The sequence below is a fragment of the Gorilla gorilla genome, chromosome 19 (genome assembly GCF_029281585.2).
Source record: "Gorilla gorilla gorilla isolate KB3781 chromosome 19, NHGRI_mGorGor1-v2.1_pri, whole genome shotgun sequence".
Classification (NCBI taxonomy): Eukaryota; Metazoa; Chordata; class Mammalia; order Primates; family Hominidae; genus Gorilla; species Gorilla gorilla.
This window is the reverse complement of record NC_073243.2, coordinates 104,660,525-104,682,494: the sequence shown is the minus strand read 5'-3', so window position 1 is coordinate 104,682,494 and position 21,970 is coordinate 104,660,525. Positions and strand designations below refer to the sequence as shown.

The following is a 21,970-nucleotide window of genomic DNA, read 5'->3' as shown; positions in this document are numbered from 1 at the left end:
CAGTGTCTCTAAATGGTAACTTTTCCATGTATTTTTTTATCTCCTCAGGAAGTTGAAGACCATGTGGCGTTTCTAATAACAGTTCCAACTGCCCTGGCGATTTTCTTTGCGATATTTATCCTGGTCTGCATCGAGTCTGTGTTTAAGAAGCTGCTGCGCCTCTTCTCGTTGGTGATATGGATATGCCTTGTTGCCATGGGATACCTGTTCATGTGTTTTGGAGGCACCGTCTCTCCCTGGGACCAGGTAAGGTGTGAAAATATTTTTTGTACTTCTTTTATGTCTTGATTTGTGACATACTTAGTTCTGTAAACAACTTGGCCTGAAACTATGAAGAGGAGTCCTATAACTGAGAGCAGAGTCTCTTTTTTTCAATTTATATTGCTAAAATTTATTTTTAATCAACAAATTATAATTTTATGTATTATGGGGTACAAGGTATATGTATTTATATCTGTATGTATGTGTATATGTATAGATGTGTATGTGTATATATATATGTGTGTGTGTGTATAATTGGATACATGTGTTTAATATAAAATTAAATCTAATTATGTGCAACATGTCACTTCCATAGTTTTTTGGTGAGAAGCTTTAAAATCTACTCTTTAAGCAATTTTGAAATATACAATACATTATTATTAACTATGGTCAGCATGTTATGCAATAGATCACTGACTCTTATTCCTCCTGTCTAACTGGAAGTGAAATAAGCCAGGCACAGAGAACAAAGGCTTTCGAAATAGCTGTCTTTGACTCATGGTCAAAGTCACTCTGTCCCCATTTTAGCAAACCCATCGTACCACAGCCAAGGAGCTGGCCGGGGCCTCATACTGTCACTTGTTTGGGATAGCTGAGCTTCAATTCTGTCCGTAGCCTTGTTTTACATCTCGAACCACAGTTTCGACAACTCAGTCCTTCTGTTTCCGGAGTGCCTTGTCTAGGCTTCCTATTTCTCCAGGTGCTTGCAACCCTCCAGGACTGGTTGTTGTCCTTCAATTCCTTCTCAATTACTAGAATTTTCCTACTTAAAGACCCTTCCTACTTCTGTGACACTGATTTTCCCTCCACATGGTCACAAGCTATTGAAAGGGTGGCTTCGGATACCTGCTGAAAAACCCACATTCATTCATTTTGCACCTGTTGAGGCTCTGGGCCTCAGGTCATATCCTGAGGAGAGTGTTGTCTAACTATTGGCTTTTTTCTGTAGTGCTGCTGCTATGTGGGTGGCTGCTCCCAGCATATTCATCTGACAGCATGATAAATGGTATGTTGTCTAGGGGACAGGCCTAGGCTGAGATGTGAGCTACTAGTTTAGAGCTTGTCAACCGAGACATGGAGTTTTGAAGCCATCCAGGGAGAGGGTGACTGAGTAGCTGAGAGGGCTGTCACAGGGTTGGTGGGGACATTGAGAGCCAGGTGTGTGCCAGGAACAGGATCTGGAAAGGAATAGAGGAGCCATGATGGGGAGAAGAGAGCCAGTGAGGGTACACTGCTGTAGAGGTGAAGCAGGGAGGGTTTCCAGGGTTTCCAGAGGGTGTGGACAGAATGGCTCAAATGCCATGTCAAGGGACAGAATACTGTTGGTGTGCCTCAGTTGGAAAGAGCCCAAAGATGAGCTGGCCAGTGGGTTCTGTTGGTAAGTAGTCATGTGACCTCTGCCAAGCCATTATTCTCTTTATGCCTCCATTTCTTGTGCAAAGGGAGGAGGCTGGACTAAGTGAACTCAAGTTAGTCTTTATGGCTCTAAGAGGACACTGTCATAGTGGACACAAGACCCGGCGGGCGCCGTCACCTCTCCTTTATCACTCTCCCACTAGAGCCCCTTGGAGGACTGGGCGCAGCCCCCATGCTCTGTCTGGCTTCTTCCTCTCCCTCACACTCCCCGCTCTCTCCTTCACTCTCTGTGCTCCTGATGCCACTTACACTCTGTCCTTCCCCACTCAATTAGAAATCCTGGCTAATACAATTAGACAAGATACTACATAACAATAAGGTAAACATGAGAGGGAGAAAGAAAATTCTAATTATCTGCAGATGACCATACTATCATACAAATAAACTGGGAGTCTCAGATCAACTAACAGAACTCATAAGAGAGCCCACCATGACTGCAGGATCAATATAAAAACAATAGTATTCTTATGCATCAACAATGACCAATTAGAAAAGGTAATTTTAAAAATTACTGTTTAAAAATTTTCTCCCCCAGCAGCCTAGACATCCTGTTGCGTGCATACTGGTGCCCAGGTAATGTAAACAGGAGAACAGTTAAGATCCTGCTGGTCTGTTGCCTGGATCTGGTGGTCTCTCCTTGCACCAAAGCCATCTTGTTTTAATGTTACAGGTTTCTAGGAAGACTTAGTATCTGGGAGGCCAAGTACCTCTTCTTGTTCAGAATGTTTTTAGCTCACTTTTTCTTACGGATCAGTTTGTCACGTTCAATGAAAAGTCCATTTGGGTTCTGGATTTAAATTATATTGAATTTCTAAATTTTTGTTATGAAAGATATTTAAAGCCTGAGAATTAATGAAAGGGTAGTGTATAAAACATCCAGAAATATGCTCTTTTTGTGTTTCGTCTTTTCGTCAAATGGCATGGTGTGTCTCTCAAAGAATTCTGATTACTTTTTGTGTCCTTCGGAGACTCTTTTTTTTCTTCATAAAATCAATAATAATTTTCGTTAGACTCAATCTTAGGTACCTAAAGTCTTTTTGTTGTTTTATAAACAGAATTTTTAAAATTACCTTTTCTAATTGGTCGGTGTTTATATATAAGAATACTATTGTTTTTATGTTGACCTTACAGTGTCCGTGGGCTCTTCTGGGTTCTGTTAGTTGATCTGAGACTCCCAATTTATTTGTATAGAATTTTCTTTCTCCCTTTCGTATCCTTAATTTACCTTATTCTGATGTAGTATTTTGTCTAATTATTTTAGCCAGGATTTCTAATTGAGTGGGGAAGGACAGAGTGTAAGTGGCATCAGATGTTTAACTTGATGGGAACATGGAAGATTCCAGTAATACAATGTTTGCTTTATCATTGTTACTATTTATAATAGAACCAATTAATCAGGATAAGGTCCTTTTGTCTGTCTGGAATGTTCTTGTCCACAGGTTGCATGTCTTTAGAACGATCTTTCCTGACCCCTATCTGTCACTTCATAAGGCAACACCACTCACCTTGCTTGAGTGTTTACATGGCACTTAGGGTGACTTATAGAACCTTAAATTACAGGACACACCCCTCTCTTTGTTTATTGATTGTCTGCTGCTGGAACATAAACTTCTGGGCAGGGACGTGACTGTCTCTCCAGTATCCTATCCTTGCCCTTAGCAGAATGCTGTCCAGCCGCTGGCAGCCAGTAGCTTCTCATTTCATATGTTCATTGACAGATGACTGTATTTTCATCTTCAGGTTTGTTGTTGTTATTGTTTGTATTTTAACCTTTTTTGCTGTTGTTGTTTTATAACATGTATTTTGTTTTTTTGACACCATCTGCCTGCTTTTAAAAATCTCCCTAAGGATCATAAACATGCTTGTATCATAGTCATTTTCTCAAGACTGACTACTCTCAGGTGTTGAATTTGTTGGCCAAATTTCTTGGTTTTAGCTCTCCCTGTGTACCTTGACATTTTTGCTTTTACGTACATCTTGAATTGGAATATATTCACCTCTGCCCCTAATATAACCCCAACCATTCTGTGGTTGTCTTTCCCACGCCACTGGGGCCCTGGATCGTGAGTGTATATGAGGCTCAGCCCTGGGTATTCCATGTTAATTTTGCAGGTTGGGAGGCCAGCTCAACCTGTGGCCTGGGGATGTTTCTGGGAGGAGCACAGCTGTGTCTGCTTGGCCCTCTCACCCAGGGCATGATGCTCAGAAAAGGCCACAGCCAGGCTCAGTGGCTGTAGCTATTTTTGCCCACTATTCCTAAGCCAGGAGCATTGGCAGGGTGTGTGCCTCATGCAGTGGATCGGCTCACACCCCTTGGAGAGACATCGAGTCCTGCCCCTCCTAGAGCCTGAAGTCCTGCCCGACACTTCTAGCTGCCCCTGTCCATTCTATGGGAATGGGGATTTAAAATGAAATTGAAAACAAAAGTCTACCTTCTGGGGTTTTTTTTTGTTTTTTTTTTTTGAGACTGAGTCTCAGTCTGTCATCCAGGCTGGAGTGCAGTCGTGCGATCTCGGCTCACTACAACCTCCGCCTCCTGGGTTCAAGCAGTTCTCCTGCCTCAGCCTCCTGAGTAGCTGGGATTATAGGCACGTGCCACCACACCTGGCTAATTTTTGTATTTTTAATAGAGACGGGTTTCACCTTATTGGTCAGGCTGGCCTTGAACTCCTGACCTCATGATCTGCCTGCCTTGGCCTCCCAAACTGCTGGGATTACAGGCGTGAGCCACTGCGCCCAGCCCTGGTGTCTTTTACTACAGACTTCACATATGTACACCCCTTAATTAGCCATTAGGAAGTGTTGCGGCACGTTCGCCTTGCTTAAGAAAGCACTGTGCTTAGGAAAGCAGGCTGCTTTCAATATCCTTTAGAATAGAATGGTTCCCACTGGAAGATGGTTAAATTAACAACATAGTTGTAAAGTGATGCAGGAATGAGCCTGCTATGCAGTCAGAGGGAACAGTCTATGCAGGACCACTCTCACTGCTGATACTAATTGCAAGCTGGGGGGTTTCCAGGACTACTCAGAGATTGGACAATTTTCTAGAAGAACCCACGGAACTTGTGACAGCCGTTATCGCTGTGATTAGGCATTGCTACATGGGGAGAATACAGACGCACTTTGGCAAAGAGAAGAGCCCAGGAAAACCACCAGACGTGGAGCCCCTGTTGTCCTCTCTCTGTGGAGTCATGGCTGGTGCTGCTCTCCTACAACCACATGTCACAGTGGCCAAAGAGAATTATCTATTGCTGAAGCTCAACTGAGCCTTTGATGTCCAGAGTTCTCCACTGGGGCTCAATCACGTCCTGCCTGCACAGCTGACCTTTAGTCTCCAGCCTTCCGAAGGTGAGGCTGACACTTTTATTCTCCAGTCCCTCTGGAGGCAGCACTGACATCACAGGGCTCTAAGTTCCCATCATAAACCACATTCAGACTGTCCTGGGGTCTAAGCCCCCAGATAGATAAACACACTCTTCTCGGGCAGGACATTCCAAGGTCCTAGATCACCTTCCAGCAGTTGAGGGCAAGGCCAGACCTCATATAAGGTTAACTCTAAACTGTACAGTGGCTTGAGTGTAGCTCATAGTCAGCAACATGCACGAAGCACAGACAGCTAGCACGTGCATGGTCTGGACCCAGTGCCAGACCCCGTTCTGAGTGCTTCCCTTACATGACTTCACTCATTCGTTTATGAGCGGGGCACCATCCTACCCCAGCTTTCCAAGTGCAGAGAGGAAGGCACAGGAGGGAGGCTGAAGTACAAAGGAATTTGAGCCCAAGGGGTCTGCCTCCTGAGGCTGGCTCTCAGCCAGGAGACCTGTGCTTCTCAAACGGGAGCGATTGCACCCCCTGGGGACATGTGATTGTGTCAGGAAACATCTTCCATTTGTCACAGCTTGGTCGGGTATGGGGGAATGCTACTGTCATCTCGCGGGCAGAAGCTGGGGATGCTGCTAATCACCATACAACGCACAGGGCAAAGAATTATGCAGCCCAGTTCCGAACCTGAGAAGCCGCATATCACCCAACATGGCCTCTCTGTAATGCCTTTTAAATAACCAGCTCTTAAGCCCTCAGTGAGCGGAACTGTATGAAGTTGCCACGGCACGACTGAAGAGTGATGTTGGCAGTTTTGATCAGGAAAGAGGAGTGATTTTTCAGTGTGTGCCCCTGAGAAAGTATAGGCAGCAACAAGGGTGGGGACCCTGGGGGTGGGTCAACAACCTGGTTTGGGAGGAGTCACTGGGAAAATAAGGAAAATGGAGGGAAAAAGACCCCAAACCTTCAAGAGATTTGCCCTCACAGGTTTTGACTGTAAGGGGTGGGGTTTTCCAAACGTCATTATTTTAGTTCGGCACAAACCACCCCCATCCCGAAGGTTCCCTCTGCTCTGTGCTACTGGCACTCAACCCAGCTGATGCCATTCCACGTAGCTGCCTCCCAGATGAAAACTCTTTTAAAACAATATAACCTCTGAGTGAAGTCTGCGCAGTAACCTGCAGAGTTTCTGGCTCCAGGAGTTCGGGGCAGCGTTTGCATTTGACAGGGACGTCTTTTTGGCCTGCCTCTTGCCTGACTGCCTTGTGAAATGCCTTTCATTTGTGCTTCCAATTCCCCATTGATAGAGCTGTTAGGATGGCTGTGAGGGTGATGCTGCGATTGTGTTTCATTTTTCTGAATGGTTTAAAAATACATGAGCATGTTGAACTCAAAATTAGCAGAGGAGTATGTTTTCTCTGTCCTGGTGCATCTAGTAAGTGGGATCATTTTTATTTTTAAGAAATCAGTGGCAGAGTGTATCTCTCCCTCTCTGTCCAGCTCAATTACACAACACAGCAAGGATTTCTACCCATAATTGCTGTGGCGCCCACCAGTCCCACCGGAAGGAACAGGGAAGCTTGGAATTCCAGAATGTGTTTATTGGAGTCCTGTCACTGATTTCAAAAAGATTTCGAAAAGAGCAGTCATTTGTCCCATGGGTAGACATTGGATCTGTTTCTAGTGCTGCTATAACTAAGCCTCTTTCAAGTTGTGTTCCATGGCTTAGAACAAATAGAAGATATTTATTGTCTGAGCTCTGGAGGTCAGAAGTCTGCAGAAGTCTGAAATCACAGTGTCAGCAGGGCTGTATTCTTTTGGAAGACTCTAGAGGAGAATCCTCCCCTGCCTCTTCCATCTTCTGGCATTCCTTGGCTTGCAGACACATCACTCCATCTCTGCCTCCGTCTTCACGTGGTAGCTCCTCTGTGGCTCTTCTCCTCTTTTTATAGTGACACCAATCATATTGGATTACAACCACCCTAATGACCTCATCTTAATTGGATGACATCTGCAAAGACCCTGTTTCCAAGTAAGGTTACAGTCACAAGTACTGGGGTTTAGGACTTGAAGCTATCTTTTCAGGGGACACAGTTCAACTCCTAACTGACAACGGTTCCCTAAGTGGGTGCTCTCTGGTAGTAGGACAGGCATTTCCATCTTGTGGAGTGCTGCTCTGAGGTTCACTCCTCCTTCTTAGATTTGGAAATTGCTCTTGATGTCGACTTTCCCTTAACCTTCAAATCCACCTTGAAATTAAATGTGGGCTATGAAAGTTTTGAGGCTTTTATCAGGTTGGTGCAAAAGTAATTGGGGTTTTTGCCATTATACAAACCTGTGTCTCTAAGGAATTAGAGACGTTCTTGTGTGTGAATGTCATGTTGAAACAAATCAACACTCATGAATGTAAAGAGAAAATAACTGGTCCAATCACATTGCTGTGTAAATAAACAGAGTGCTGTCAAGGCATGTTAGCATGCTAGACGTTGTTGATTTATCTCTGCCCTTCCTGTCATAGAAGTGTTTCTTGTTGGTTTCTTACATTTATGGCATTGATTAAATCCTTCTTGCCTGTTACATTAAAACAAACAAACAAACAAACAAACAAAACTTTGATTCACTTTGTAAACCCTAAGCTTTTAAGTGACGTTTTATTTGATGATTTTGTTTTTCTTTCTTTTTTTTTTAATTGAGATGGGGGTCTTGTTATATTGCCCAGGTTGGTTTTGAACTCTTGGCCACAAGCAATCTTCCTGCCTCAGCCTCCCAAAGTGTTGGGATTGCAAATGTGAGCCACCGTGCCCAGCCTGTTTAATGATTTTCTGACAAGCATGGATCCACTTCATCTCAGCTGATAATTACCGACTTAGGACTCTCCTCTGAGATGGTTTTTTTTCAGGCAGGTTGGATTGCCTGGAATGTCTTCTGCTCATTCATGGGCTTAAAGAGCCATCAGTGTGGTCAGGAAGGATAGGAAAGCTGACCCACATTTGCATCTGACTCCAGCTTTCTGCATTTCTCTTGTACTAAAGCTCATTGAATAGAGTTCAACAGAAACTTCTATTCCTGACAACCCCATTTCAGCCTTGGCAGGGAGACCAAGCTGAAGTTATTTTACAGATTTGTTAAATTACCACCAACTCGAAAGGCTAACATTTTTCTCTAGGAAGGAGAGACTTTCTTTGTCCTGTTACCTAAAAGGATGTCAGACATTCAGCATGTGCATATGTGTCCTTTCTTACAAAAATAGGACATCAGTGTGCAAACATCTTTTTTTATTGAAAATGAGCGAAAATGAAAGAAAATAAAGGCCTCTCTTAGCCTTTGAACTGGTGCAGAATCCTTTTGCTTTTCCTCTAGAGCAGTCACTTGGAATGCGACCAAAGAATGTATTTACCACTGGAAGAACTGAGTAGCATATGAATGAAAGTAGAAAAATGCAACCTAGAAAGCCTGTCTCTGTGCACCCAAGAAACTCTTCTCTGTGTGCTGCTGTGTGCCAGGATGATTTTTCAGTGTGGGCATTTGGACTTACTATGAAGAAGCACACACCTAAGAAAAATTAAACAGTAATAAAAATTATTTCCATTAACAATAAAGATGAGGATATGTTTTTGTTGTTTAATAACCACACCTATCCTGATGACACCTGTGCATTTGAGGGAAGTGCAGCTGAGCTGGGCTCAGCCTGCAGTGTGTTTATTGGGAGACCTCCATGTTTCTGGCTCTTTGGAGCAGAGGAGGCATTTCTGAGTTATCCCTACTGTGAGTTCCCAGCCAGAGCGTTGAGAAACCAAACTGGCTGATGTGGTTTGGCTCTTTCCCTACCCAAATCTCATTTTGAATTGTAGCTCCCATAGTCCCCATGTGTCTTGGGAGGGACCTGGTGGGAGGTAATTGAATCATGGTGGATCTTTGCCATGTTGTTCTGGTGACAGTGAGTAAGTCTTATGAGATCTGATGGTTTTATAAAGGAAGAGGAGATCCCCTGCACACACTCTCTTGCCTGCCACCATGTAAGACGTGACTTTGCTCCTCATTTGCCTTCTGCCATGATTGTGAGGCCTTTCCAGCCATGTGGAACTGTGAGTCCATTAAACCTCTTTTCTTTATAAATTACCCAGTCTCGGGTATGTCTTTATTAGCAGCGTGAGAACAGACTAATACACTGGCTGTCCCTCGAGCTGAGGATTTACCCTAACCCTCACTTGGGCCTTCCCAGATCTGATCTTGCTTGAATGGAAAATTCTGTTGGTCTTTCTGGAACATTCTCTCTGCTCCTCATTTTCTCTGTACTGCTTTTCTTAAGAGGAGCATGGGCTCCAGTACTGAAAATTGGCATCATGACTAAACTGTCCTCTGGTCTGCACACAGACTTTGTGATTCTCCTCCCACCCCTACCTCTACAGCCAATGTGTGTTAAGGAGTCCGATGTAAATTATTTGGATAATGGATACCCTAAAACCCTGATTCACCACTATGCAATTTGTGTGCAACAAGATTACACTTGTACCCCATAACTTTGTACAAATAAAAATAAATAAAGACTGTGTGGTCTTTGAGACATTTTTGCTTGCTGCTCTGTTCCCAGTGCACAACACAGCACCACACATGTAGTGATCACGTCGCAAAAATTGTGGGAACAAATGAGTGTACAAATACTGCATCTGTGCACTTGCCCCTTCTACCGTAGAATGATCAGAGTCACTTCCAAGGTCCTCCAGTAGCAGGCACCATGTGGTTACTTTGCATACACAACTTATTTGATCTGTATAACCCTGTGAGGTAAATACTATTATCACTTGCATCTTGCTGATGAAAAAATTGAAGCCCAGAAAAGTTAACCAACTTCCTCAAAGTCACACAGTGAGGAAGAGGACCAGAATTTGGACTTGGCATTCTGCCACCATCACATGGAATGTCCAGATGCCCACTGTCATTGGTGACTAGGGTGTCCCCCTCCTGTTGTGCCCTGGCACATGACAGATTATTGTGTGATGTGAAAGGGACACATTTGTGAATCTGGATTGTTCTATTTGAACCACTTTTGGGTTGATGTTATTTGGAAAAACTTCATGGGGAGGGAGCAGTTTCTGCAGAGATGCCAAAAATATGGTACTGTCACTGTTTCGAATTGCCAGATGATATTTCCATTTGGAGGTATTTTTCACTCCTCACATGAATCAATAAGAGAAGTAGGACTAACTTAGCCCAAGGAATAATAATAGCCCATGTGTGTATTAGGCAGCATTACTGTTGGGGAATCAACTAAAACTGAAATTCTACTTTCTCCTAAAGAGATTTATTATACATAGAGTCCTTATAATTGTACCTCTTTGTGCTGGTTTTCTCATCTGGGTCTGCCCTAGCTCCTGTATGCCTGTCCTTGGCCCCATTCCTCCCTGTAGGAAAACCTCATCAGGTGCAAAGGGCACTGGAAGGGCATTCACCAGGATGCCACACAGGGTTCAGTCCAGCCACTCGCCAGCTTCTCCCTGTGCGGTGCCAGCCATGGGTCCTGTGACCTCCCTTGAAGCCTGCCCAGTGCTGCTCACTGTCTCGAGAGCCCCAGACCTATGTGTGCAGCTCTCAGGGCATCTGGAAGAGCCTCCTAGGGAAGGCAACGCAAGGGCGCAACAAGGAGGTGTGAGTGGGGTCTGGGATTTGCAGTGTTTTCCTGAAAGAGCTGGACTTTTACAAGGGAGGAAAAATGTTCTCTGAGTTTCCCAAACATCTGTTTTTGACTTAGTTTCAATGGAGGTGTTTTCGATGGCGGCTATCTTAGGGCTTTGCATCATCTCCCTTGTGTTTGTCATGGAATTCCAACTACTGGAGCATTAAGTCTTGGATGCTGTTGTTCTATCCCAAGAAACATTCTTAAGAGAATTTGTGACGAATACAACTTCATCTCCATCAGAATAGAGCTGTGTATATGTACCCATGCAGGCATGCAGAGAACCTGCTGGAATGTAAGAGAATGAATTATAGACTTCAGGCTAGAGCAGCAAATTCTCAGGAAAAAATAAATTCAGAGTTTAAATTATTTCCTGTGAAAAGTTGCTAAGCAACACTTCACTAAACTCTGGTATTCTGTATTTCAAATATATTTTTTCTTAGCAGCAACTAATATTATTTTCACTCAAGTCGTAAAGGGAGGAGTGAAGTACACACCTGCAAATCCAATAAAAGCATTTGCCTGCCGGAGGCTTCACAGTAAACTTTTAGATTCATGCTGAATAAGTATGGGGGAAAGCAGTTGAATATTTTATACTATCATGGTATTTTTTTCTTGCTCTCTACATTTGCAGTGCTTTGTTAATGTGTGTTTCCCATTGGAACTGTAATTTTCCTATTTGTAGAATGAGTTTGGGTATTAACAAGTACTGTAGATTTTAATTAACTCATCGCTGTACCATCAGCTTCCCATCAGGCCCAGCCTTTGTGTCATCTTGCTCACAACTGGTATTCCCAACCCCCAGGTGAGAGACAAGCATGTGACTCAGAGGCGAGGTAGTAAAGTCCCTGGAAGAGTTGCCAGAGATGAGGTGGAGAGGCCCCATCCTGCATAAGGAAAGTCCATTTCATTCTTTTAAACACTGCTCTGGCCAGACAGCTTACCTTCTATTTTTGTCCAAAGATTAGTGCCCTCTAATAGGAGTTTTAGCCAGAATAAAACATTTCTCTGAGTTAAAAGTGAATATTGAGTTCTCATCGTTTACTTTTTAGAACTATTTGGCCTTTGTCTTAGTCCATTTTGCTGCTATAACAAAATACCACAGACTGGGTAATTTATAAATAATAGAGATTTATTTCTCTCAATTCTGGAGGTTAGGAAGTCCAAGATCAAGGCACTGGCAGATTTGGTGTCTGGCGAGAATGGCTCTCTGCTCCCAAGACAGTCTTGTTGCTGTGTCCTCACATGTCAGAAGAGATGGAAAGACCAGGCAGCTATCTAAGCACTCCAAGGGTATTAATTTCATTTATGAGGGCGGAGTTGTCAGGGCCAAATCACCTCCTAAAGGCCCCACCTCTTAACACTTTTGCACTGGGGATTAAGTTTCAACTTGAATTTTGGAGAGGACATAAACATGTAAACCGTGGCAGCCTTGGATTGGAGTTTGTGAGTTTGTAATCATTTCCGGATCTTAGCTTCAGCACCATAAGCATGCAGATGTTGGTATTTCTCTCTGCTTGTGGACCATGCCTGGGTCTCCCCCAGGAGATCTAGAGCTGCCAGCACTGGCTTCCACCCTCTGTAACGGCTTTGAGGTCATGGCTCCTTTTGCCGTCTCTAAAGAGTGTGACCCAAATGAGGAATGGCCATGGGAGGCTCACCAGGCGCAGAATTTAGGAGAGAAAAGCTTTGCCAAGAGTGGTGAACAGAGCTAGGATGCTGTGTTAATATGCCACTTTGCAATATTTGTGGTTGTCTGCTGCATTCATGTCCCAGGGCTGCCAGAACAAAGTACCACAAAGTGGCTGGCTTAGAACAACAGAAATGTCTTAGTTCTTGAGGCCAGAAATCTGAAATTAAGGTGCAGTTCTATGCTCCCTCCGAAATCCTGGGAGAATCCTTCTTGCATCTTCTCAATATTCTGTGATTTGCTGACAGTCACTGGAGTCCCTTGGCTTGCAGCTGCGATACTCCAATGTCACGTGTTTTCTTCTATGTCTCTGTCCTCGCATGCCAGTTTCTTACAAGGACACCGGTTATATTGAATTAGGAGCCCACCTGTATTAGTTCTTTCTCATGCTGATGTAAAGGACTGCCCAAGACTGGGTAATTTATAAAGGAAACAGGTTTAATTGACTTACAGTTCTGCATGGCTGAGAAGGCCTTAGGAAACTTACAATCATGGCAGAAGGTGAAGAAGAAGCAAGGCACCTTCTTCACAAGACAGCATCAGGGAGAAGTGCAAGAGGCTTATGAAACCATCAGATCTCGAGAGAACTCACTCACTATCAGAGAACAGCATGGGGGAAACTGCTCCCATGATCCACTCACTTCCCATCAGGTCCCTCCCACAACACGTAGGGATTATGGGAACTACAATTCAAGATGAGACTTGGGTGGGGACACAGCCAAACCATATCACCACCCCACACCAGTATGATGTCATCTTAGCTAATTACATCTACAATGATCTTATTTCCAAATAAGGTCACATTCTGAGGTTCTAGGGGGTTAAGCCTTTGGCATATCTTTGTTTTGGTGGGGAAGGAGACCAAAATTCAACCAGTAACAAGTGCCAAGGAAGGAACTCAGATATGGGAATCATGAGAATCTTATTTCTACTTTTCCATTTGCTTTGGAGTGTTTGAAGCCCCAGCGGACCTAAAATTCACATTTAGACCTAGTCTGTATGCAGAATCCACTCCATATGGCATGGCTTCTTGTGCTAAATGCAATTGTGGAGCCCCTTGTTCAAAAATTATTAAGCATTTCAGAACAACAACTACAGAGCATTTAACCAAAGGCAGGCCCCCTCTAAGACTGAGCCCTGTGAGGCTGCACAGGCCACACCCCAGGGAGCTGGGCCTGTCTGCTATCATGCAGAGGGCAGGGGTCGGGGAGCTGAAAGGTGATTTCAGCTTTTCAGGTTTTAGGTTTGAGCTGCTGGTAGCAGGTTGATGGAGATCTGAGGACCACTTACATTTTCTATATCATGACTTTCCTTCAGGCAAAAAATTCATACTAGCAGGAGGGAATCTCCAGCCATCTGAAACACAGGGAATGCTGCCTACCTCAGAGAGAATCAATGAGAAAAGTAGAGGAAACAAGGCATAATTTTTAAGTGGCTGCTTATCTTTGTTAGGGTGAAAAACACCAAAAACTATCTTTAGCCAAAGATAGAGGTTTTTTTCTGCTAAATAAATGTCTTTTCACTCCATGATATATGATTTATGACCATTTTCATTTGCTTAAGTTCAGCTTCCATTTTAAAGAAAAGCTTTAGTTCCCAAGTTTCCATTAATACATACCACGCTGTGTACTGGTATAAATTATGTGAAATTGAATTGTTTTTCAGTAAGCTGGGTTTCATAATTTTATTGTCCAATAAATTCAAAGTGGAGATTAATAAGTATTCTGTTAAAACCAGTGAGGGGATAATTTCATTCCCAAGCCGATAGTGTTTTGTATGTCGATGTTCAAACATGATGCAGAAATTGAGTCCTGATTTACCTCCCCACCTTGAACAGCTAAAAAACAGGACAAAATACTTGAAACAATGGCTTTAAGACATGGGTCAAAGGATACTATGGGAAATTGACCCTGATAAGAAGGGGAACAGAAGAAGTGAACTCTAGGATTGCTCCAGTTTCCTTTCTGCAGAGAGTCCGTGGGCTGTGACACAGGGAGGGGACCCAAACAGAGCCCAGCTAATTGCACTGAGTTGAGGAAACAGAATTCTGAGTTTGGGAAGACAAAGGTGCTGAAATTCTCAGGATGGAATACCAAGAGGTATGAGAAGAGTTGCACAGAGAGAGAGAGAGAGAGAGAGAGAGAGAGAGAGAGAGAGAGAGAGCTCTAGTGATTTGTAGCTCTAGTGATTTGTAGAGGGTCCCACCAATTTATCAGCAGAGTACTGACAGGCACATGCCTAAGAGCAATCCACTGAGGCCAAAGAAAAAAGCTCCAGGAAAGAGCAGGTGAAATAATTTCTGGTACTCACACAGGCCCTGAAAGAGCAGGTACAGTGAGAAGGGGACATTGCCTACTGATAAAGGAATTAGTACATCAGGAGGAGCTAACAGTTTCAAATACCTGTGCCCCTAGTAAGAGAAATTCAAAATACATGATGTAAAAATCCACGTTTGTTCAGAGATTTTAGTACCCATTTCTCAGTAACTGCTGAGACAAGAAGAAAGAAAATGAATAAGGATATAGGAGATTTGAAAAGTCCCATTAAACAAGTTGACCTAATTCATCTTTATAGAACACGTCCCAACAATGAAGAGTGTGTTTTCTTTGAAATGCATGTGGAACATTTGTTTACTAAGATAGACCATATTCTGGGCAACAAAGTGTTGCTGAGTTTAAAAGGGTTGTTATCATACAAAGTATGTGCTTTGGGCATAATGGACTTAAATTAAAAATCAATAACATTAAAAAGTCTGAAAAATTAATAAATAATTGGAAGTTAACCAACACAGTTCTAAATAACCCATGAGTCCAAGAAGAAATTAAAGGGAAATTAGAAAGTATCTTGAACTCAATGAAATGAAAACATGATGTATCACTATCTGTGGAATGCACCTAAGGCAGTGCTTAGCAGGAAAGTGATAACATTAAATGTTTATGCTGAAAAGAAGAAAGGACTGAAATCAGTAACTTGAACTTTCACTTTAAGAAAATGGAAAACAAATTAAAAGGAACAGAAAACAACAAAATTGGAAGCAGGAAAACAATAATCAATGAAATCCCAACTGGTTCTTTGGGAAGGTTAGTAAAATTGGTGAAACTCTAGCAAGACTGATTGGGAATAAAGATAGAAGACAAAATGATCGATATCAGGAATATGAAAGGGGTTATTGTTATAGGTTCTACAGACCTTAAAAGTTTAATAAGGAAATATTATGAACAACTCTTTCCATTAAATTTCACAATATAGATAAAATGGGCAAATTTATTGAAAAGCGAACCAGTAAAATTCATTCAAGAAGAAATAGATAAATGAAATAGCTCTATATGTAGAAATAATTTGAATAGGTAGCTAAATATCTTCCTATAAAGAATGCTCCAGGTCCAAATGGCTTCCCTGGTGAATTATACCAAAGTTTAAAGAATAAGTAATCTCAATTCTACAGAAATTCATCCACAAAATAGAACAGGAAGCATTTCCCAACTCATGTCATGAGGCCACCATTACTCTGATAAAAGCAAAGACATTCCAAAGAAAGAAAACTACAGACCAGTATCTTTCAGGAACATGGACACAAACATTCTAAACAAAATTCAAATCAAAATTTATCAAGTGATTACCACATTTAATCTAGTAACACATATATATCTATACGTTCATGTGTGTGTGTGTATATATATATATAGTGTATATATATAAAGGATAACATGAACAAATGTAGTTTATCTCAAGCATGCAGAGTTAGTTTAATATTTTAAAATCAATTTTCGTGATTCACCACCTTAAGGATAATTTCAACAGGTGCACTGTGTGTCACCATTTCAGCAGATGCCAAAAAGTCTTTTGTATTCTTACATATTGGAATCATCCTGTTAGAAATGGAAAAAAAATTTAATGTAAACTCAAAAATAGGAAATACTTAGAAGTAAATTTGAGTAGATATGTGCAATTTCTCTACACAGAAAACTGTAAAGCGTGGTTGAGAGAAGTTAAAGAGCTAGATAACTGGAGAGAGATTCTGTTCATGGATCCAATGACAATGTTAAATGTTAATTCTCCCCAAATTTAACCAACACAGTTTCTCCCCAAATTTGATAAACACATCTTGAGATTCAGTGCAATCCTAATTGAAGTCCCAGCAAGCTTTTTCATAGAGAGTAGGAAGCTGGTTCTAAAATGTATATGGAAATGTAAAATACCCCTTAAAATTTGAAAAAGCAGGACATGGAGATCTTACCCTACCAGATTTCATGATTTATTATAAAACTACAGTAATCAAGATAGCATGATATTGGTGTAAAAATAGACATTTAGGCCAATGGGATACACTAGACTATCCAGAAATAAGTCCCATGCATATGTGGTCAGTTTATTTTTGACAATGTTCTAAGCCAATTCAGTGGGAAAAGTATAAGCTTATCAGTAATAGTTGATGAAAAAAACCAGATGGTTTTGTGCAAAAACTAAACTTCTACTCTTACCTCACACAATGTATAAAAGTTAACATGAGATGGACCATAGATGTAAATTTTAGATTGAAAATTATTAAACATCTGGAAGAAAACATGAAGAAAGCTGTTAGTACCCTTGTGTTAGAAAATGATTTCTTGAATATAACACACAAAAAGGTGGGAACTATTAAAAAAAAACCCTGATAGATAAAATTTTATGAAAGTTGCTTGGATTTGACCAAAATTAAACACTGTTACCATTCAAGGGCATTGTTATGAAAATGAAAATGAAAATGCAAACCACAGGCAGGAAAAAATAGTTGCAAATCATTACAAAATCTGACCAAGGACTTTTACTTAGGATATATAGAGCAGACTGACAACTTAATCATAAGACAAATAACAACAAAAAACTAGCAAAACCTTCAAAAAATACTTTATCATGGAAGACGGATGGCAAATACTCACATGAAAACATATTCAGTATTATTGATAGGGACATGAGGCAGGGAAATTCTGGGCAGAAGAGGGTGGGTCCCTGGTGAGGGCCCCACCCTCAAGCATGAAACTGTGGCCCAAAGTGAGAACATACATCCCTGTTTTCTCGCTGGAGTGTTGCCTTTTCCAAAACCACCCATGACCACCCCACCCCTATCCTGTGCGCATAAAAACCTCAAGCTCTACTGGCAGAGAGAGGAGAAGCAGCTGGATGTCAGAGACTACCATTGAACGTTGGAAAGAAGTGTCTTGACTTCAGAGGGACAGCTGTCTGACAGTGTAGCTTTGGAGAGGAGTCTGGCTGGGGATGGCTGGACTCTGGGGGAAGATTACTTTCCCGCTCTGTCCCCTTTCAGCTCCCCTTCCCACCGAGAGCCACTTTCATTGGCAATAAAATCTCCTTCATTGACCATCTCGGATTTGTTTGTGGGACCTCTTTCCTCCTGGGCACTGGACAAGAATGTGTGTATGGGTGCAAAAGGCTGTAATACTGACCTTCTACTGAGCTGTTAATACTTAAGCTGTCCACAGATGACAAAGCTAAAAGAGCACTGACTGTAACACTCCTTCTGGGGCTTCAGGGGTCATGGGTTACCCACTAGACGCTGCTGCAGGGCTGGTACAGAGTTTTTTCCTGCCAGCGCCCAAAAGCATTCACCCTGGCTCCTGGACCCGCTCACCTTCGTGCTCCATCCCACAAGGGGTTGAGCGCACAGGTTCGAGTGACTGGAGTTCACCCCAGCTGGCACGGAAGTAGCTGGCAGTTCCAGCGCCCACACTTCAGTTCCTGCCCATGAAGGGGTGAGAGAAAAATCCTGCTTCATTTTTAACTATTAGGCAAATGCAAATTCAGAGCCCAGTGAAGTACTGCTATGTACAATTTAGATTTGCTTAAAGTCAAAAGTTGATTGTACACAATGTTGGCCAAGACATAGAGGGAGGGGTACAATGGGCAGAAGGACACTTTTGGGGTGACGGCTGTGTTCTTTATCTCAATTGTGGTGATAGTTTCACAGGTGTTTATGTATGTCAAAACTCATCAAATTGTACAATTTCAACATGTACTGCTTATTATACATCAGTTATACCTCAGTAAGGGTGTAAGATGGTGTACAGGATTTTGTAGCATACAAAGAATATTCACATTTTTCATTTCAAACTATTAACACTTGTCTTCAACAGGTGTTGTTCACATGGTAAACATGAAACAGAACAAGGCTGAGATACAAAAGAGATTTGGTGACTCACCAAAAAACGTGTCCAGGCTGGAAACCACTGCTCCTTCCTTCTTTCCATTCAGATATGCTCACTCCATCACTCTTGGCCTTCCCTCTTCTTTGCCTTTATCAAGGATTGTGAAGTAGAATAAAGTTACTGAGATGGTCTAAGAAAATGACAGTATTTCTATTTTTATCAAGTTTACTTAAGGAGGAGATGATTCCTTGGGCAAACACATATTTTATTAATTTTTTTAAAAAGACTGTAAAATCAGTTGCTGAGTTTTAAAAAAATTCAGTCTCTCTTCAATGTCTTTAACTTAAAAAAACCGTACATGGTTTGTGTGTGTGTGTGTGCACACACACATACAATGCCTAGGTCACCAAGCTGTATTTCTTTAATATTCCTGAAATGCGAAAATTATTTTTATCACAGTTTTTACTTCCTGATGAGGGACGTAGCCAAAGAATGAAATATTCTAAGAAGCATAAAAACCATAAAACACATTACTCCAAAAATTGTGGAACAGTTAGATAACTTGTGTTTTTTTAAGCAGATAAGCCAAATTCCTTGAAGAAAGAAAAAAATGGAAGATTTATTTTAATAAATCAAATAATAGAATTGAACTGTATTGTATTGGCCTAGATACAAATAAAGAGACCTTGGGAACAGAATGGAGAGCTCAGAAAGAGACTTGTTTATGTTGCAGGGGTGAAATTAAAACAGCGAGAACAGGATTGAGTACTTGATACATTTAAAAAATGATTGAAATAAATTAACAAAAGAAAAAAATTGGCTATCTTTTGGAGAAAATCAGATTCCTACTTCTGTCATGTCATGTCTTCATGTCATACAAATTAAAAATTCGTTAAAATACAAATTAGTTAAAAATACAAATTCTAGGTGGATTAAAATCTAAATAAGAAAAGCAAACTAGTAAAGTTTTCAGAAAAGTGCAGAGGGAAATCTCCTCATGACATCAATACAGGGAAGAATTTCCTAAATATGCATGAAAAGCAAACATTTTAAGTAAAGAAAGAATGATGACAAATAAATGCAAAAGAAAAGACCCATCCTAATTCGTTCTGCATATTTGCAGCTACCCACTAGTCTTACACTCATGCATGGGACTCCTGGAGACGTTTGTTCGTGTCAGCATTGTCTATTATAGGAAAGGAAAAAAAGGAATGGCCTAAATGGTAATCATTTGGGAACTAGATAAATCAATTTGGCATTTTCATCCAATGAAATACTAAGTTAGAGTCAAAGGAATAAAGTACATCTGCATATATCAGAAGTTGTCCCGTATTCTTTTAACATATGGGGCATAGTTTAACTGCAGATGTAGTATGCTGTGTGTGCTGCATTCACTGCCTTGCATTCCAAGCCACCTTCACCTTAGAGACAGCTTTGAAGAAGATGGGATTCAGAGGCTGGATATGACATGGATACTCCTTTCCTTATTGAAAATTGGAAGCCACCCAGGTCAAGTGTAGGACATATAAACTCCACATGCTCTTAGGATGTGCACACAAACTCTAAGTGCCATCATAGGCTATTTAATAAATGCAGAAGCATGCTTTTATAATTGGGAGCATATCTACCTGCTAGTTTCTGGTGTAGCCTCTGCAGGCTTTCCTCTGACTATTTGTGAGTTTCACAGAGAGGAAAAGGGACCTAGCCCATGCAAGATGGAAGTGGGATTCTACAAAGCGTGTCTCCCACATTGTGGTTATAAAGAGCCAATGGTCTCAGCCAAGACTCTTTCAGCGTCTGTGCTGTGGGAGGCCTGCATGGGTCCAAAATCTCTTTCCTAGCTTTATAGGGAAGATTTGAGAGTGGTGAATTAATTTACTTTCATCCAAATGCCAATTTATTATTCAATTGCTATTAAGAGAATGCTCCTATCGCTAACCAAAATATCTTCTTTCTGGTGTTAGGTTACCTGGGAAACCCATTCAGTCGGGTGTGTTTTGAGGATCAGATCAGAACAGAGGGGATTATGTGTTCTCCTTGCATGTTTTCTTCAGGCTACAACAGAATCCGAGGAGTATCACTGTCACACTATGTGGTCACTATGTTGTGCCACGGTCTTGGGCTATATTACGTGAAGATTCTGTGAGATCAGTGTCAGTGCTTCTCCAATATTCTCAAGTGAACTGATGTAAGCTCACTTACATTAAATGTGGCCCAGGGAAGAGAATGAATATTTTTGGAATACTAGCATTGTGCTTAGCCATTTGTGGAAAACCTGGGCTTAGTTTTGGCTACAGCTTTTCTTCTCGCTGCCTGATGCCTCTTCACTCATGACTTAACACATCTGCCAGTGGGAGAACCTATCCTTTTCGTCATATGACTTAATCAGAATTTCCAGCAGAAATGCCCAGCAAGTTCTAGATTCTGTGACCAGCAGGGACAGTTCAGGGCATACAACAGCTCATTTCTAAGTGCAGGAAACACTCTCATTGCATTTAAGCTGTTAATTACATGAACATACTTTTCCTTAAGAATTCAAAACGATTTCTTATAGTTCCAATTGGAAAATCATGGCCCTGAGAGTAGTTGGAGAATGTGTTGACTATTAAAAGACCAGCTTAGGTTTCTTTCTCATTTTGAGCCAAACTCTATTTTGAGTATAGGACATTGTCCACGTGTGTCAATAGTAGGACCAAACAGGGCTCAGCTTTACTCACGATGCTGGGATGTTTACATTCAACAGAATTTAACATCAGACTTGGGCACTTATAGCTGTTAGACATGAACAAAGTTCTCAGATAACTGAGCAGTTTTTTTCCCACCCAACAGTGACTTTATAATGGTGGACTTCTGTAGAATGAAGGCACTGTAAAATTTTAGAAGCCTTCAGAAACCTCAACATTTTAACCTTGGTTTTTGAGTAGAGTCAGAATGGAGTGAAAATATAGTCAGTTTCCATTATTTGCAGGTTCCATATTTGTGAATTTACCTACTCTCTGGAATTTCTTTGTAACTCCAAAATTAATTATTGGTGTCATTCACAGAGTTCAATGATAATTAATTAACACTATATTAAATACAGTATCTTTAAACAGAAGCACACATAAAACAAGGCTCCGCATTGATTTGTTGATGAAAATATTGTGACCAGGGGTGCATAGGAACGTAACCCTGTATTTAAATCAGTTTTCTCTAATTCAGTGTCCATGGCAACTTTATAGACATAACTACGTCGAGTAAAAAGAATTGACCATACCTTAGCTTGGGAGAAGTGAACAATGGCAATATCAATAAAATAACCTATGGAAATGACATTGCAGTTGCTGACTTCACATTCTATCTCTATCGTTGCCTTCTCCACCTTCATATCTGATGTAGTGAAACAATATATACCTTGGCTTCGATGTCTCTGTGAGTTGTGTTTTTGTCTCACTCAACAATTTAAGCCCATTGTTGACATATAGT

At 41.4% G+C, this 21,970-nt stretch overlaps 1 protein-coding gene across 8 annotated transcripts in view; it reads left to right on the top strand.

Moving 5' to 3' along the window:
- The window catches only part of ADCY2 (adenylate cyclase 2), a 431,254-nt gene that overhangs the window by 20,124 nt on the left and 389,160 nt on the right, over positions 1 to 21,970 (top strand). For all 8 annotated transcript variants that reach the window (XM_055367540.2, XM_055367542.2, XM_055367545.2 and 5 more), the window contains exon 2: positions 49 to 246. In XM_055367540.2, the coding sequence (XP_055223515.2) occupies positions 49 to 246 (198 nt within the window). The remainder of the gene's footprint in view (positions 1 to 48; positions 247 to 21,970) is intronic.